This window comes from Fistularia commersonii, chromosome 4 (genome assembly GCF_037954325.1).
Source record: "Fistularia commersonii isolate RoL2024-O1a breed Wild chromosome 4, RoL_Fcom_v1.0, whole genome shotgun sequence".
Classification (NCBI taxonomy): domain Eukaryota; kingdom Metazoa; phylum Chordata; class Actinopteri; order Syngnathiformes; family Fistulariidae; genus Fistularia; species Fistularia commersonii.
Window position 1 is genome coordinate 19,959,179 of NC_141287.1, and position 18,897 is coordinate 19,978,075.

At 44.1% G+C, this 18,897-nt stretch overlaps 1 protein-coding gene across 2 annotated transcripts in view; it reads right to left on the reverse strand.

The window, feature by feature from the left end:
• Nucleotides 1-348: 348 nt before the first annotated feature.
• kcnj3a (potassium inwardly rectifying channel subfamily J member 3a) overlaps nucleotides 349-18,897 on the reverse strand; it is a 34,714-nt gene continuing 16,165 nt past the window's right edge. The window contains exons 3-4 of one of the 2 annotated variants that reach the window (XM_086145873.1): nucleotides 6,835-7,278; nucleotides 349-840 (exon numbers count right to left, since the gene is read on the reverse strand). In XM_086145873.1, coding sequence (XP_086001999.1) covers nucleotides 719-840; nucleotides 6,835-7,278 — 566 coding nt within the window. In that variant the 3' untranslated portion in view covers nucleotides 349-718. Of the gene's footprint in view, nucleotides 841-5,410; nucleotides 7,279-18,897 lie in introns of those variants that run through there. The other variant, XM_086145872.1, reaches the window with a different exon arrangement.

Below are 18,897 nucleotides of genomic sequence, written 5' to 3' on the forward strand. Positions count from 1 at the left end.
AGATAGATTTTGACTCAGGTGCAAAATGAGCTGTTTTGCAGACGCCCACACCGGTTATCTTACAAATACAATACGCCAGAGACAAGGCATCTGTTGTGGCTGTGGCTTCAGCTGTGCGCACGCATGCGTGTATGTGTGTGTGCGTGCATGTGTGTGTGTGTGTGCGTGCAATGTGTTTGTGAGTACTCTTTGAGGTGTTTAAAGTGGCTGAAGAGATCTGCTATCCAAAAAACAGACGATGGACTCCTTTTGTGTCACTTGTCACCGTAATGTAAATAACCGACAAAAGGCTGGAGAAGAGAAAAAAATAGGTATACTGTGTATATATATTTATATATTAGGCGTCGCTGGAGGGATGCTGAGCCTTCTGTGAACGGCAGTGTGCAAAACACATCAGTGTGTTGTCTGGATAGCAGTTACGCTGGGCTGCAGCAGCTGTTCCTAAACTGAATTATCAAAGCTATTTATATTGCCAGGAAGGGCGCAGAGGGATAAAGAGGGAAAGTGTAAATGTAAAACAAGTCATGACAGAATCTGTCGAGAGACGGAGATATCCTCCCTCACCCCCCCCCACCCCTCCTCGGTGCTCACTTTTACACACTCTCGACCATTTTAATCCCCCCCCCTTCTTAATACCGCCCTTTCCCAGACACAACTTTGATCACTGTCATTTTTTGCAAAACTTACAGGATTGGAAGGATTGAGACAAATGCATTATTCATCCGCCGCCGGCTCGGGTCTCCTCTGCTGTCGGTAATCCTCCCCTCTCATCTCTCCCGTCGGTCACGTCTTTTGTTCGGCTCGCTCCGTCGGAGGATCCGCCGACCGTACGCTTCCCACCTGAGGTCAACAGAACGCCGCAGATTTACAAGTCGGCCGCAAACAGATTCGTGTGCAAGCGAGCGGGATCGAACGATCGTAGAAACAACTTTAATTTCCTTTTTTCACGCCCCGACAAACCTCCATAAATCGTACCTGGGGGTGCGAGGGGGGGCGGCGCAGACGTGGTCTCGTTCTCGGGTCGGCCGGGTTGAGGGTTTAAGCGGGAGATCCACGCGTGTTCCTCCGCCAAACGTCAATCCGGCAAAGTTACACGGACGTGAAACAGCCGGATTCGTCCCGCCGGAAGGATCCTCTTGATGTTTAATGCACATTTAACTTCGTTATTTCCAATAAGGATCTCCCGGATAAAGAAAGGGAAATATTCCTGTTAATGTAAAACACGACTTGACAAAATCCGACAAGAGATGGAAGTATCATCTCCCCTCCTCCTCCTCTTCCTCCTCCACGTCCTCCGGCGATGGATTTATTGGCCGCCGCTTTAATCTCTGCGTTAATGCTGCCCTTTCTTCGCAAAGCCGACCTCGGCCTGACACCGCATCTCAATCCGCAATCAAACGCGTAATCGGGTTTTTTTTTTTTTTTTTTTGTTTCCTGTTAATTGAGTTTTGTACAGATCGGGACGCTTTCATGACATTCAAAGAGAAAAAAAAAAAAAACGTTTTTCATCCCAATAGAATTCCCCTTAAGTTGGGATGCCCCTCTTGACTCCCAAATGACTGATAGAACGTGACCTTCACCGAGAATCTTACAGTATTTCAGTTTGTAATAACTAAGGGGGAAATTTTCTTTTTCTCTCTCAGCCTATTTAAGTTATTATTCTCTCAAAGCTCGATGATAAAACACTCGACTGGAGTGAAAACCTCTTTATGTTAAATATAGCATTACCTAGAGAATAAAAGAAGGAATATTCAATTTACTTAGTCATAGGCGCAAGTAAGAGCTTCGTGATGGAGACTTCACAAAGAAATAACTCTGGAGGAATTATGATTAAATAATCCATCCTTCAATTTACTTCATCGGAAAAAATGGGAATATCCATTCATTCGTGTGTTATCTATGTTGTTTACCCTGCGCTCAGGTAGCCTATCACAGCTGGCGGAGTTTTCGCCCCAGGCCGGTCGCCGGCCAATCACAGGGTCGCATATAGAGACATACAAGCATCGCCGTGTCGTTCACACATGGACACAAGCAACAATTCACTCACTATTTTAAATGCAATATATAGACCTCAAACAGTTCAACCTCTCATTTTATCGCGTTTTAGGGTGAACGCAGAAACAATCCGCGTCAAAATCGGACCTTCTTGCACCAACCAATGAGCGCCGTCCGCGAATATACAACATCGTTCGTGAGACATTTAGAAATACATCGTGTTTTCGTCGGTCGTTTTCCCGACGCGTGTTTTAAAATTGCAATGATGTTGCCGTCTTGTGAATTTTGCGCGCGCACGATAATGACGACAACAACGACAGCCCACGGGAAGCGTCTCACTTAGACTTCATGGCAGTAAAGTCTGGGATAAATCCAGGCTATACTGGGATTATAACCGGCCAACTTTAGATTAATGTTTACAACGGAGGGTTGGGATTTCCCCTTCATTTAGACGCTGGAAAAGTGAAAACATTGTCCAACTGGGAGTCCAAGATGAAACACCATCAATCCTCCTCTGAGCACCACGGTCACCAAAATATCAATATATTTCAACCTGATTAAATAAAAAAAAAGAAAAATAACGCAGGACATCCATCCCAGGGCCAAACAGTCCAATGCTCAGCTGCCTCGCTGACAAATGAGCGGCGCCCCCGCGAGCTCCCCGGCCCGCTTGGGTGTCTGCAAAGACTGAAATGTCGGCAGAAACGGCACCGGGCGTGTTATATAACCAGGCGACCGTTCCAGATGTATGAAACCATTTGTTTTGTCTGCGGGTCGAGCAGCAGAAAGGCTTCTACGGCTTCCGTCGGCCCTTCCGTTCGTCTCTCCGGGCGTGCGTTACCCCCTCGGTTCGCGCCGATATGCGACGACGCTGCGCGGCGGTAAGGAAAAGCGTTCAAACAAACAGTCAGCATGTGATATTTTAAACTCTCTTTATCTCTTAACAACAAAGTGAAATTATATTTGCAAATTCAGTTCCAGGGGAAAACGCGTGGTCCCACATTTATTGGGCAATTTGAATGCGATAGATGTGGTGAAAGGAGAAGAAAACGCATTTGTTTCAATGCAAAATTACGTTTCATTTATCCCAAAATCAGCGGGGAGCCGTGTTTGATTAGCCACAGTCTGAGTCCACGCCGGACAGCATTTGCCTCCGTATCTGCTAATCCTTGTTGCTCTTTGTGTCTAAGCTGGTTCCTTTGTGAATCTTTTTTTTTTTTTCCTTTTTCTAACTATTGAAAATACAAAAATTAGATTTACTATACTTACTGGAACAATCAAAACAAAGGCAAATTTTATTTTTTTTTTCACCTCCCACTACCCTCTGCCCGCATCTTTCAAATAAACAGCACAAGTGTGTATCTTTTTAGTATGGAAGTACTATTTCAGCGGTGAGGTATTCGTGGCTCTTGCGGCCGTGACCATTTTTTTTTTTCTTTTCCAAAAGGGACACTTGGGGGTTAAAACCTTCCCGGTGATGCTGCATCCGACCAGGCGGGGATTTTTCTCATATATAATGGAAATAACGCAGCGTTAACGCGACGGCCTGCAATTCCTCCACTCGCGGCGTCGACTTTACCCGCGCGAGTCTTTTAAACCGGAATTACAGTCACTATTTACAGTGTGTTTGACAGAAACAACGAGTGCACTGGGAAACAGGAACAGCAGCAGCGATTGTACAGGGTACGATCAAAATAATGAAAGCGCCAGAAGAAGAAGAAGAAGAGGAAGAAGAAAAAAACCTACTCCTGGCAGTGACACCAGCTCTGTCGACGCGGGATCCTTTATCTGACACAGTTTTGGTCCAGATTTAGAAATGGAGCACATCAATTTGCAGCCCTGCATGTATTGTCAATAGGGCCAGATAAACATACAAAAATAGCACAAGTGAACAATTGTGAATCTTTGGCGTTTTCAAAGGAGAGCCGCAGGACGGGCCGCCGACGACGTACAGTCGTCTGCATCTGTTTGCCTGAGATTTTTATTTAACGGGGTTTTGGCTCATTTATCTGCTTGAAACACGCGTTCGGCTTCAGTCGCAGAGAAAGCGGGTGATCGGCGCCGAGCATCAGCTCCACCTGCTCCTTCTCTACGTGTCCGTCAGACGCGTCCGACGTTAACGGAGGGTCACCAAAATGACGGCGGCGTTTGATTTTGCACAATCTTATGTGGGAGACGTGACACCGAACTACGTCCAGCAGCCAGTTAACAAACAGGAAAGATGTTAAACAACTGGTCTTGCATTAAAACATGGGTTCTCTATGTAAACTGTAATCACCGTTTTTTTCAAATATGGAGTTTTGGGGTCATTTCTATCTTTAGTTCCCCTATTTTTCCCCTGTAGTTTTGACTGATGTGTCCTTTCAGTTTGGACTCCAGTGTAAATTCTCCTGTGTTTAAAACAATTCTACTATATTGCTATATTGCAGGGGTAAGGGATCTCTGCGTGTGTGTGTGTGTGTGTGTGTGTGTGTTTACCATCCAATTGCGTATAAGTGTTCTAAATGCAACGAATGGATGCACATAAATTCACTGGATCCCCTAAAGTGTGGGTTACGGTCCACCGCTTCTACAAGAGGCTACTCACAACATAAATGTAAAATCAAATAGATGATTGGAATTTATATATAAAGTTGAATATTTTGTATGAATTCAAATATGCACAAAACTGGCAGATGCCAAAAAAAAAAAAAAAAAAAACCTAAAAAGGTGAATATTTGTATGAATTTAAATATGCACAAAACTGGCAGATGCCAAAAAAAAACAAAAAAACATATAAAGTAGAATATTTTGTATGAATTTAAATATGCACAAAACTGGCAGATGCCAAAAAAAAAAAAAAGAAAAAAGGATATAAACATATAAAGTCGGTCTAAAGCCCAATTCAATCTAGAAATCTAGAAAAGTCATTTTTGTGTTTGTACGGTTTCATGACATTATGCTGTAAAACACACGTGGTTTTTTTTTTTGTTTTTTTTTTTAGTTCCAGAGCCAAGAAGTCACAACAAGCGCTTCCATGCGTTCCTCCGCCTGCATTAATACGCCTGACCTTTTCTGCTCCTGAGCGTGTTCTACTACATCTGCAGAGCCTCATCCTGGTTGACGGTTGTAAAGAAAAAAAAAAAGAAGAAGAAAAAAAAAAAAAAAAGGCTGGCTATTTAGACCGTCAGCTTTGTTATTTCAGGACACCGGAGCTAACTGCCTGCTGGACGATGAGTTAATACGGAGTTATTCTAAAAAGGGGAAGAGTAAAAATGCACGCAGCGTCCACCTCTGAGCAGCCAATGGTCTTCCATGACTTTGAGCACCCCCTGTACTTATCCGATATATATATATATATATATAAAACAGTTTATTGATTGGAACAGGTAAAGCATGCATTACATCTAGTCAAAGTAGAAGGATGCTAAACAGTTAGGTTAGATCTTTATTCCTGAAGATTAGGTACCATACAATGTCTTCGATGAATTTAGAAGAAATCAGATTTCATGGCATGGAATCGGTAAACAAAAGAAACGGGCCTGTGGCTATACTGTGTAAAGGTTATAGTCATCATAATATTATTGCTTTCATCACAGAGGAGGGAGAATACGGGCCCTTAAGACAAAATGTTACTGGCCCGCCTCTAAATCTTACCAGTTACACCTAAGTTAGAAATTCTAATGGAGATTCTTGACCGGCCGCTCCGGCCTACTACTGGATTACTGGATTCGGTCGTATAAATGAAACAAAGTGATAGCACAGTACTCGTCTTGCGCCCCAAGTGGTTAACCGATGACAAAATGCCCATAAATGCTCGCTAACGTCACAGAGTTTTATACAACGATTGCTTTGTGCTTATCAAGTACAAGTATTAACCCCTTTTTTCGTTTTGAAGTGTTACCGTTCAATAAGCGAGTGGAAATTGCGCGGCGCCCGGCCCGGCCCGGCTCGGACGGGGCGCGTTTTTTTTTTTTTTTTTTTTTCCCAGATCCGGCAAAATCTTCCTAAAGTGGATCAATTGACAAATCATAAAATCGCACATGATAAAATAGTCTCTATGCGAAATACCAAAAATACCGTGAACAAACATGGAAATGGAAACAAGGTAATATAGTTAAGGCTAAACATCTTTGTCTATTACCTTTGTATAGTCAGTAAGAGGAGCATGCAATCAACATAACATTGCCACAATTTTACATTAAACAACAAAAGCAATCAACTCAAAACAAATGGTTGTGCCTTTCCGTCACCACAAATCAGAATCATGTAAAGATGGTTCCCCACGTTGCAAATCTTATGGCTTTGTGCAATTTTTACCGTCAGTAAAGTCACTAATGAAATTGTATTTTTTTTTCTTTTCTTGTAAAATAATATATCAGCAAATGTCATGCCAGGAATTATTGAGATTCTGCTCTACATGCACTGTTTCTCACATGCCAGATTGTGCTAATTGTACATCGTCCTAAAAAAAGGAAACGGGAGGTCTCTCGTCATAAACACTTCCATCCGGGACGAATGTGCTCGATTCGATCGCCCTAATTCGTATAAGGGACGTGTGCGCGTAATCTACATTTCTTCTGATATAAGAATCGGGTCCGTCGATAAACCGGCAACAGTACGACGACTCCGGGTAAGGAAACAAAGGTAGGCGGCGAGCTGAAATAGGCGTCCCGCTTTATGTGAAGCGGTCCGAATTCATCTTTCTGAGTTTGGGCGGTAGGTGTCCGTCCATCCTGCCCCCTCCTCCTCCTCCTCCTCCTCCTCCTCCTCCTCCTCCCCCGGCCAGCCGCTGCAGCTTGGGAGGTAAGTCCGCCACCGACTTACTGATGGGCTCCGTGCTGATCTTGGAGGCCTTACCGGAATGCTTATCGTCGGAGACGCCGGGGACGGAGCTGATTCGCTGCAGCTTCATGGGCAGATCCCCGAAGCTGTAAGTCATCTCCGAGGTGGTGGAGCTCATCCTCAGGAGCTTTTTGGGCAGGCCGTCCCGCCCCGTGATCTTCTGCAGCTTGGTAGGCAGCTTGGTGGTGCTGTCATTGTCCTCCAGCGTCTCCAGGCAGTCCAGAGAGGCGTTCTTCTCCCCGCTGTTGCACAGGGACGGAGCCATGAGGGGCGACGACAGCAGCAGAGCCTCCTCCTGCTCCTTCACGCTGTACGGAGGGGTGGGCACCTCGAACGTGGCGTGGAACTGAGAGTAGTCCACCTTGAAGAAGCCTTCCTCCAGGGAGATCACCGGGAAGAAGCGGTGTCCCCACAAAACCTCGTCCTCAGTGTAAGAAGTCCTGGCTTGGCATGTCATCCCTGGCGAAGGGGGAGGCGGAGGGAGGGAGGGGGGGGGGAGAAAACACACGCAAAAAAGGACATCAGCTGGATGAAATGTTCCATTTATTCCACGAAAACAATTTTAAAAACCGCCAGCGGTTCGGGGAAATCATTATCTCCCGCCGCAAACCGACACAGCAGAGACTAATGGTTCCAGATTAAACGTTCAAAGATCGATGATTAAACATGCCTCTTATTTAATTACATGCTTGGCAATCTTCCACCGGTCCACCATTTGATATTTACCAGAGTCCTCGCCGTTTTACGATCGCGCCCCGAGACAAGGCCGCCGAAGCACGGGCTCGACCGAGTTTCGCCTTTCAAGGTCGATGTTTCCGTGCGGATTTTTTCGCTACGGGTACATATCCCGGGCGCGGGACGGCCGTCGCATATTTGCAAAGTCAATCTGCAGCCACGCCGTTTTTCAAACGACCTCGTTTTTTGATTAGATTGTTCATCGCAATGTCACTCCGTGTATAAACAGCGATCGGATGAATCCCGTGGATTTCATAAGCTGGATGGAATAAAAGCTCTGGGGAGGAAAATAAACAGAATTCCACAAGAAGATCCTAAACTAGCCAGACATGGGAATGAGAGCGGCAATGGATATTTGTCTCTATCGGATATATTAGATATCAGATATCATTTCTTATTTCATTTTTATGTGCATGCTAGCTTGCTAACATGTAAATTGAACAAAATGAAAATTGCAATTTCAATATTGATTTTTTTTTGGCATTTCATTTCAACTTTAAAATCATGAATGATCATAGAAATGCACCGACATTATTTTGTATGTAATCATCCATGCAACTCCAACTAACAAGTTTCTAAATTCTATATTGATTGAAAATACTTTGCAACATTAAAAGAAAACAGTTTGGCAAGCCGGATCATGCCAAGGTCTGTGATAGATGGAAGAGGAAGCAAATGGTCCTTTCTTCTTCTTCCTCTTCTTCTTCTTCTTCCTCTTCTTCTTCTTCTTCTTCTTCTTATTGTTGTTATTCTTCTTCTTCTTCTTCTTCTTCTTGTTATTGTTGTTATTCTTTTTCTTCTTCTTCTTCTTCTTCTTCTTCTTCTTCTTCTTCTTCTTCTTCTTCTTCTTCTTGTTATTGTTGTTATTGTTCTTCTTCTTCTTCTTGTTATTGTTCTTCTTCTTATTATTATTATTATCATTATTATTATTATTATTATTATTATTGTTGTTATTGTTCTTCTTCTTGTTATTGTTGTTCTTCTTCTTCTTCTTCTTCTTCTTCTTCTTCTTGTTATTGTTCTTCTTCTTATTATTATTATCATTATTGTTATTATTGTTATTATTATTATTATTATTATTATTATTATTATTGTTGTTGTTACTGTTCTTCTTCTTCTTGTTATTGTTCTTCTTCTTATTATTATTATTATTTATTATTATTATTATTATTATTATTATTATTATTATTATTGTTGTTATTCTTCTTCTTCTTCTTCTTCTTCTTCTTCTTCTTCTTCTTCTTCTTCTTCTTCTTCTTCTTCTTCTGGCTTTTCCCTTCAGGGGTCTCCACAGCAAATCAACCTTCTCCATCCAAGCCAATTCTCTATCTTCTTCTCTCTCACCGACTACCTTCATATCTCTCTCTCACTACATCCATCAATCCATTCTTTGCTCTTCCTCTCGACCTCCAATTCCAGCTTCCATCTTCCAATCTATTCTCTCTCCCTCCTCTGTCCATGATCCAACCATCTCCCAACCTCAGCATCTCCATCTCTGGGACCTCCAGCTCTGCCTCCTGTCTTTTGGTCAATGTAACTGTTTTTAGAGCATCCACCATCTCTGGTCTCACCACCGTCTCGTCCACCTTTCCTTTCTTTCTGGCCGTTCATCTTCCATCTCTTCGTCCCCCCGACACTTTTCTCCACCCATTCCAACCTGCTTGAACCCGTGTCTTCACCTCTTTTCCAAACTCTCCATCGTCTGGACTGTCGCCCCTAAGAACTTGAAATCCTCCAACTTCTTGATCTCCACCCGTTTCGCATATCCTGTCTTTACACGACGCGCGAACGAGAAAACGGTTGTTTATTTCGCCATGGAGAGCGAATAGCCGTACGTCTGATTTACGAATGAGGGAGTGAACGGATTTATGCGTCTGTATGACGTGTGAACGAAAGCGAAGTTGCACGTCTCTTCGTGCGGTCCAGGGTTTAACCCGGCCTGTCGCCCAATGACAGCCGGGATAAACTCCCAAACCCACGGGACCCGGAGTGCAATGAATGACTGCACAAATGGAGGGGAAAAAAAAAAAAAAAGCACCACTTAGTGAAAACAACGCGACATCACGGCAGTTTCCCCCGCGATGTCGTGTCGGACTAGTTACGACAGAACTTAGAGGATGATGAAAAATCAAATTGCCGGAGGGGCAACACGCGAGAGGCACGGCTGCCGGCAGAGGCTTCGGGACGTCGGGCTGAAAAGCGTGAATGTCTTTTGAGACGGAGGGCACGAAAAACTGGAAGCCAATTTAAACTGGAAAACAAATTGTGACAAAAAGTTTCTGTTACATGCGAAAAAGGAAAAGAGAAGCGGTACCAGAAGTATTTTGTAAGTGAGACTTTTTACGAGATAAAAAACAAACAAACATTAATGCTCAATAACAAGTGCGAGGCACACATAATGCAAATAAGTCGCAGTAGAAATAATAGTAGTTATTGAAATGTTGATATTAACACCGTTCACGCCTTTATATAATTGAAACTATGTATTTTTGCGTGGAATCTTCACCAGAAAACAAAATAGAAACAAGAGAAGATAAAGGCTTACATAAATCATATATATATATATATATATACATATGCAATTAGCTATATCATGTGGGTTGAATTATTAATCAAAAACTTTTTGCTCGCTTATTTATGACTCCTCACCACCGCGAGCGCAACTGCATTACATCGCGGTTCTCCGGTTGCATCAGAGCCCTCTCCATTTTCACGCCGTTAAAAAAAAAAAATATATGTATACTATTTAATTTCCTACCATCAGCAAGCATATGAATAATCTATAATTGAATGTACATTTAAAACAAAACACTAAATCAGTTCTATCAGTGCAAATAGCACTCCTCGTGGCGCCGAGAATGGCTGGGAGCACTCTTAAGGCTGCTGAAATCCATTAGGAAATCAGCGACGGCGGTGGGTTATTATCGCATGTTTTAATTACCAGCTTAATATTGTTCTAGCGGCGACAGTTGGGTCCAAACCATGATTAAACGCTTATTCACAACGAGGCGCCGCCGCTGATCACAAGGATGTCATCACCGACACCGGAGGCGCTGGTGATTCCGACTGATTCCCGAGGTCACAAAATAATCGAGAAAGCGAACACGGAGCGCAGCGCGGGTATTTGACGGATTATTTTTGCACTATTGCGTCAGTGTCCTGCGGCCTTCGGGCGTATGCAAGTGCGCTAACAAAAAGCTAACGAGAACTTCGGAGCCAGTATTTCCGTGCGGAAGGATCCCTGGCCGCGTCGTAAACCATCCACGGTCGCACAATGGGAGATCAACAAGCTCGCGTCCACTAAAACTGAAGAGGCGGGGTGTAAAACGCCCTTTGAACAACACAACTCGCCTCAGAAGTCGGCTTTTATTCAATGTTACTGAAACATCAATCGCAACGCTCCTGGTGCGCGATAAGGAGGTAAAAAAAAAAAAAAGTTGAAAATGTGCCCGGAGCAAAATAAGGTTGCTACAGTAATACACATGACCCAGCTAGCTTCAGCTTGCATCTATTAATAATGCTCTATTGTTCCTGCAGATGGTGTAGGAGTTCCTGCAAGACCTCTGTCTCTGGAAACTCGTCGACCTCGCGGGCCGAGGGCTGAATCCCTCGTCGACCCCGTCTCTCGAGCCGCGCTTAACGCACAGAACGGGGAAATTAAATAGTAAAATGTAAAAAAAAAAAAAAAAAACACTCGTCAGCTGCACTCTTTGTCGAAGATAAGAATGTTGCTATATTTTTAATTTCTATACATAATTCAAGGGCAGATTCGTGAGCCGCTGGGTAATTACGGATGCCTTCGCATCACGTATGTCTGATTGTATTGCGAGGAAAGAAGAGAAAAAAAAAAAAAGCTGTGATGACAGACAGAGGGGTGGTAATGAACTGCATCCACGCCTTTCAGTGATTCGGCTGCACGATCAGATTTTGGATCTACATTTCCACGCGGTGTGCCAGCAGAGTAGGAGAGCGCAGATGAGAAAACAAAAACACCACCGTAACGAAAAAAAAAAATACATAAAGCCAATTTTTTTTCATGACTGTCAGTATTATAGTATGATTCCTAAAAATAGGATTCCAGACAAATCAGAACCCACATTGGTGTGTATTTCGTTTTACCGGGAAAGCCTTATGTAACACTAAAATACACACTTGCCTTGAGACTCAGTGTTTCTATGGAAACAAAATTGAAAGAATGCGTGCATGCAACAGCCATAAGCCGTTGCACTGCTGAGTTTGGTGAAAAGTGAGAGCGGCAACACGGAACAAAAGTCTTGTCTTTGGAGAAAACATCACACGCGTCATCCGTAAAACTACACGACGGGCTTCCCGTCGACAAAAAGTGGCCTTTTACGCCGCAAAGTCCCCCCGCTCGGTGTGTTCGGCGGAGTCTGTAAATCGTATATTTTACGGACATCTAATCAGCAAAGGCCAAAGCTCATAACGCGACAGTCATTTATAACACGGTACAGTGCAATTTTCCTCTCCCGCATTATTTATCACCGCTATTGTGGATTACACTCTTTTTCACTCGTGTCATCACCGGAGTTCTGCGCCGCAACCGCCGCGCGTCCTCCCACTGCGACAAAACACACTCAGCACGGAACACACACACAGCGCCGCGGCTTGCAGGGACAGGTGTCGGCAGCAAAACGCAACAAAACAATAAACCGGATGAAGTAAATGGTCAGATTAGTTGTTTGACATAGTTACCGTGTGAACCACCTTCATGTCATTTACGGAGCACAGCTGAATAGAAGTCTAAAATAACTAAATAAGACTAAAAATAACTGATAAATATATGCGTGTATATATATAGGCCGCACTTTTCTTTAAGCCGCAGGTGTCCACGTTGTAACATGAGATATTTATACGGAAATATTTTTTTTAACTTTTAATGAAAAACATACCGGTAACATCCATAAACACGTACTGGAATTTTTTTTTTTTTTTTTTTTTTTTTTTTTTCCAAACAGCGCCTGAAACATGGCCGAAGAAAAAGATTAATAATGAATAACCCGAGGAAAAGTCCATCCATTTTCTATGCACTAAAACTATTACAGTTGTTTTCTTCGGTGTCGGAATTGAACGGCCTCAGAATTTCACCGGTCCAATGTGACAAGGCTAAATGTTATCCCCCCCCCCAAAAAATCCATAAATTATCCGTATCATTGTTTAAGTCGAAGTGTTCAGAGCGAGTGAAAGCAGCTGCGGCTTAAAGTCCGAAATGGACCGAAATATCCCTACATTTAGAGCCTTGGACCGCCGAAACATATTTAAAACACCCAAACACATACAATTGATCCCAACTTTGGCTACAAAAACCAAATTACTCAGAAATATTGGGGTGTTTCCAGTAAAGGCGGGTCATTTGTAGTTATATATAGTTAATAAGAGCTTCTCTGACCTCGGTTGCTTCATCGACACATATACCGATAGTTTGGTCCGATGTGACGAGGCTTGACGAAATCCATAAATTAGCCGCCTCGTTTTTTAAGCCGCGGTTTTCAAAGCGCGTGAAAATGTAGCGGTTTATAGCTCGGAAATTACGCTTTTTATTTTTTATCATGCAATGTTGTAATTCTTCAAATATTTGTCTTGAACTAGAAAATACAATTGACTGTACATGATTAGCGAAATGCATTTTAAGGATTTAAACCCGCACGTTGTTTGACCAGCTTCCGTAGATCTTTTTCGTAGATCCTTGTTACCGGAGCTCTATGGCTTACGCCCAAAGTGTCTTGGGATGCATCCGATTTATTAAGACGCGGGGAAAGTGTTTTTCGCCCGATGTGGATTTATCCAATTAGTGTTGTCTCTCACTCCCTTTAAAAGCAAGGTGACCCTGTAAACTTGTGTTCCGAATTATGGATTTGGCACATTGATGAAACGGGGGGGTTCTCTGCGGAGAAAACAACTTGTTTGTCTAACAGAATGCTTATTACTTCACCCCCCCTTCGGATTAAGCGCTTTTTTTTTTCCGTCAGGTAGGCTAGAGATTTGATATGTTTTTGCTTAAATTGTACATTCACTATGGGTGCATTACACTGGATATATGTTATTTAAGAAACAACAATATGCACATTTAAGATGATATAAGCGATGGGAATGTATTTGAAGTGCTTTATCCGGTACTTATCATCTGAGATGCCTGCGAGGAGGGGCTGCGTGCATTTTATAAATATGAAATATATACCCGCTTATCCCGGCGTCAAATATTTTCAATAGAATCCGCCAGGATCGAAAAGCGCGAACAGAAATCGACCAAATCTCCTTTAAGTGATTCTATGTGCGCCGTTCTGCAGCTCCATGTCCCTTGGCGCTATTTTGACAATCTGGCAATCTGGGGAGCACTTCACGGTGAATTTCAATTCTTTTAACGTCTGGCAAAAAACCAAAAATAGAACTCAGCCATCGTTCCGACGACGCACGAAGCGCCGTAGAGTCGAAAAACCTCGGAGTGTGAGTGAATTCCCGGCAAAACAGGTTTAAAACCAATAAAAAAGGGTCGGCGATCGTCCCCTGAAGGAGGAAGGCGCCCCTCCTCCCCCCGGCAGCACAGGTGTCTGAGTGCAGCGGTTTAAGCGAATGCAAAACCCGAGTGTTTGCAAAAAAAAAAAAAAAAGGGAAAAACACAACCCACCCTCCACCCCCACCCTTATGGTCTCAGTGTGATGGGAACCTCGCCTGATCGGCTGCAAGCACGTCCTCAGATTTCACACATTATTGGTAAACACATTACCAAACGGCCGCGTTAAGATTCTCCAATCTATACCTGCAAACATGATTGGGTCGTCTGTGTGTGTGTGTGTGTGTGTGTGAGTGCAGTTTACACCATTAAAATCACATTTGTAAGCCTGTTTTGTGGATTTGGGCAAGAATGTTTTTGTCTTAACGGTGCAATTTTCCCCTCATTACCAAATCGGGGAAACCAACCAGAGAGCGATGCGGGGGTTGCAAACAGCAATGATGGTTACGTCGGGGTTTCGGCCACAAACACACAACCTTAAGCCAAACGTTTATGTTTACGATGAGCGGATGTGCGACATCCACGTACGAATCTGTAGGATTCAAGGGCGAAACTGTATGCGCATTTGCAATTTAGCCCCAAGAAAATCCACAAAAAAACAAAAAACAAAACCATATTTATTGATTCCTCACCGCTGTTAAATAAAGAAATACAGAGAGGGGAAAGAATGCCCAGAAGAAACCGGGAAAGGAAAGCATCATCGGAAATTCGTGAGGCTTCAATTCCTCACTCGGCCCATTAGGAGAGAAATGTCCGACCGCGGATCCATTACACTTCTAATTTCGGTAAATGGTTATCAGTTCTGGTCGGTGATTGATCGCAAGCCAATACCGAGCATTTCAAATCCTCCGTAGAGCGTTCCCTCACCGTAAAGACCGCAACGCCCCTGTTGTTGTTGCGCGGCGGAGTTCTGCTAACAACATGTTTGATGGCCTCGCCGCCAAATAAATCACGTTGGCATTGTAGTTGGTTATATATCCAATTATAGTATCCACCTGTTGTGCGACAAATGTAATATCGGACACAGACAAATGGCGGTATATTTCACAGAGGCAAAATACTGGAAACTAAAAAACAAGTTTAATCAATATTTCCCTCGCGGTGAATCCGACTGCCATGTACCGCGGTATGTTAACGTCGTCGGTAAGATGATGGCTTGATCTCGGCTGTTCTTCCACTCCTTCTTTTCTTTCGCTCTTTTCTCACACCGGAAGACGAAAGCGCTGCCGGGGAGCAACTGGTGAAAACAGCATTTTGGCGGCGAACAAACCAGATGTTTGCCTCCGGAGCTCCCGACAACGAAAAAAAAAAAAAAACAAGGGTGAATTTGTGGACGCGCGATCGTCCTCACGTTAATATACACGTACAATAAAATCACGCCTCTCGCCTGCAGTCGTCGCTTTCGGCTCTACGTCCGAATTTAGCTCTTTTTCTTATCTAACTTGGAATTTAGAAATCTCTCGACGATAAGGGAGGAAAAAAAAAAAGGTATAGCGCGGTGTGTGTTTTCTGGCCGTGTAATACGGGAGCTTAATCCAGCTAAAAGTCCCCTCAGAAGTCCCTCATCGGCAAAGTTCACCAGCTCTGGCGCATGATATCCGTGTGGCGGTGCAAATAGCATTAGAATAATCCCCTGCTGAATTCACAAATTCAAGACGGAAGGAAAAAAAAGAAAAAAAAAAAAAAACACCGGGAGGCCGAGAAAAAGGTGGAATCGGAGGAAAAAAAAAAAAATCATTCGCGCAGGTGCGTTACGAGCTTTTACCGGTTAATTTGCGTCATCAGATTGGTAAAAAGTATAGCAGGCCTCCGCCGGCGTCTGAGGAAAACGTACATTTCCCCGATAATACAGAGGCCGGTGAATTTGCGGTCCCTCGAAGTAAAGTGTCCGCGGAGTGACAGCGAAGATAAAACGCCTTCCTTTTTTTCGCGGCGGGATTAGAAAAAGCGCAGGGAACACGCCAGTGTTTCTTTATAGCGGCGAGAAAAAAAAAAAAAAAGAAAATCTAAGTGGTATTCATAGACTTGCCAGTCCTAGAGAAGCTTATCCAAGGTTGTAGGATTCGGAAGGATCCTATCCGTCTCCCGCTCGACACGCTCATATTCTCCGCCGCGGATCCGTGCTTGACACACCGAGGACACAGTAAGTAGAGTGGTGGACCTGCTGAGAGCCGACATCCAGGCATCGTCACTCTGCGCGACCCTCTAGGCAGGATCTCAATCCACATTTTTTGTTTTTTAAAAGTGTCATCGCTGTCGACGGGGGGCTTCATTCAGACGCCGCCGCTATCAACGGACGCTTTGCTCCCTTTGACTATTGACAAATTCACAAATAATCTCCATCCCTCCCCCCTCTCTCTCTCTCTCCCCTTGTCTCCCTCTATCTGATTCTCCTGTTTACTCAGTCACTCAAATGGCCACACACACACACACACACACACACACTTGCCGGTGCAGTGCTGTCAGCAAAGTCCCCTGACAGGCTATCAGGGCTGTGGAAACAGCTCAAGTGTTATATATAAGAAAAATGTGAGCAAAAACAAGCACGAGAGCGCGGCCGCCGAGCCGAGGAGACGGAGAAAACCACGCCGGCCGGGATTCGTCCCGGCGCCGCCGCTTTAGGAATCTCCGCCCGGCCACGGCTGTCTGTAAAAGGCCTATGCAGCATCACTGGATTGCAAGATAATTAAATAGAACCCCCCCACGTCTTTTTTTTTTTTTTTTCGGCTTCTTTTGGAAAATGTCTTGTCAAATATGAAAAAAGGGCTGCGGGAATTCAAAAAAAATGCGTTGTCAGACGCGGCGGAGGAGACACAACAGTTCCCAAATGACTAAATAACACGGTTAAGAGTACTTTGGCTTTGGAAATCACATTTTGATACAAACGCCGCCATTGTGCAAAGTCCTGTCTGACCAGCTGTTTCTATGGTGACCAACATCAAGTGGTGAAATGCAGAGACGTTCAGAAGCGTTTAGTGACCTGTTTTTCACAGTTTGACTTCTTTCACGTGAAAATCCCTCGCTCTCCTACTATTTAATTCTATTTAAGTGAACAATCCATTTGCGATAGAGGCTGACGGCGGTTCGCGGCTCCGAGGTTTATTCCGCCTCGCAGCGACGGCGGAGCCGATGGAGGGAACAAGGCAGTGGAAAGCGCGCTGCTGTGGGGGAGGGGAGAAGCTGGATGCTGAGGCAATCGCTTGGATGTTGTCGGAGAGGAAAGGAAGAGGAGCGCGAGCTGCCAACTATCTCCGAGCGAGGTGGGGTGTCGGGCAGGATGGAGGAGCAGATGACTCCGGGCCATCGGAGCATACAGGACGCTGCAAATGAAGACCCTCCCCGACCATGTTATAAAGGGGAACCGGTAGGGGAAAAATGGCAATATATGGATTTTATGGGGGAAAAATGCAGAAACAATCGTAACTCCGCCATCCCGGGGAAATCAAATATCCTTCGGTCGTAAAGAAGAGACGAGCCCCGAGGGTGAAGGAACGGACGAAGACTTCCCTTGAATTCCAGCGCGCCGAGAAAAGAGGGTCTCCTTTAGAGCGACGCGTTCACGTGGCGCGTTCGGTCCTTGGATCAATACTGCCGCCGAGCACCTCCTCCCCTTTAATAAACCCTCAAGTCTCCGCTTTTACCTCAATTAAGACCACGCGACACTTTCCCCTGCGCGCAGATCCTCCGTAACGACAGGGCCGGCGAGGTCTGAGGCCTCTCGCCGCTTCTGTCGATCGTCCTAAAACGCCCTTCATAGCGAAAACGTCCGCTGAGACCAACGGGAACAAACAAAACAAACACAACCAACCGTTGTTTGCGAATGCATCTCCGGCGGTTTCATCACCCGACGAGTTCATCCGAGGTCTCCCGCCACACCTCCTCTATCGGTGATTTATTGCCGTCCTACCGGGGCCTGACAAATCCCTAAAGACACAATTAACGTGCTCCCCCTCGGGAAGCTTGCTCAGTTAATCGGAATCCAGGATTTCTGCTTCCGTGCCGCGGCCATTACGCCGAGTCGATCGCAGCGTATCCCTGCTCATCCTATAAAGTGTAATGATCGCGCTGAAAGCATTTGCATGAAAGTCCCATCCTCTAGAAAAAAAAAAAAAAAAAAGAAGTGAAAAAGGTGTACGCTTGTGAATCATTGCTTTTTACAGCTGATGAGTATATTTAAAAATATCACACACGTCTGGAGAAGATCCGTGTTTTGCCAACATCTTAAAAGACCTCAAGCCGCGTACCAAACAGAGTGCATCCAGATTTGCCCCGTTGCCATCTCATAATATATAATATATAATATATAATATATATATATGTATACCGTCATTGCCGGACTATAAGCTTTGAACGCTGCGGCTTAAACGACGATGCAACTAATTAATGGATTTTTTTCGCGCTAACAAGCTTCACGCCACCAAAACATTTAGCCTCGTGACATCGGACCAATGAAATGACCGTGAAATTCTGATAAATTTCGAAGAAGATGGACGTTTGGTGCGCGGGAGGAAGATCAAGATAGACGAAGATCGGCTTCAGTGGGACAAAGCGGGGATAGAAAATGGATGGATGGACTTTTCCTTGTGTTATTTATTATTAATATAATAAACTGATACATTTTTCATTAGCCGTGTTCCAGGCATTGTTTGGGAAAAAAAAGGCATTTCCAGCACGTGTTTGTAGATGTTACTGGTATGTATCTAATTAAAAGATTTTTTTTTTTTTTTATAAATATCTCATGTTACAACATGGACACCTGCGGCTTATAGACAAGTGCAGCCTGTATAAATGTACACATCGATTTATTTAGTTTT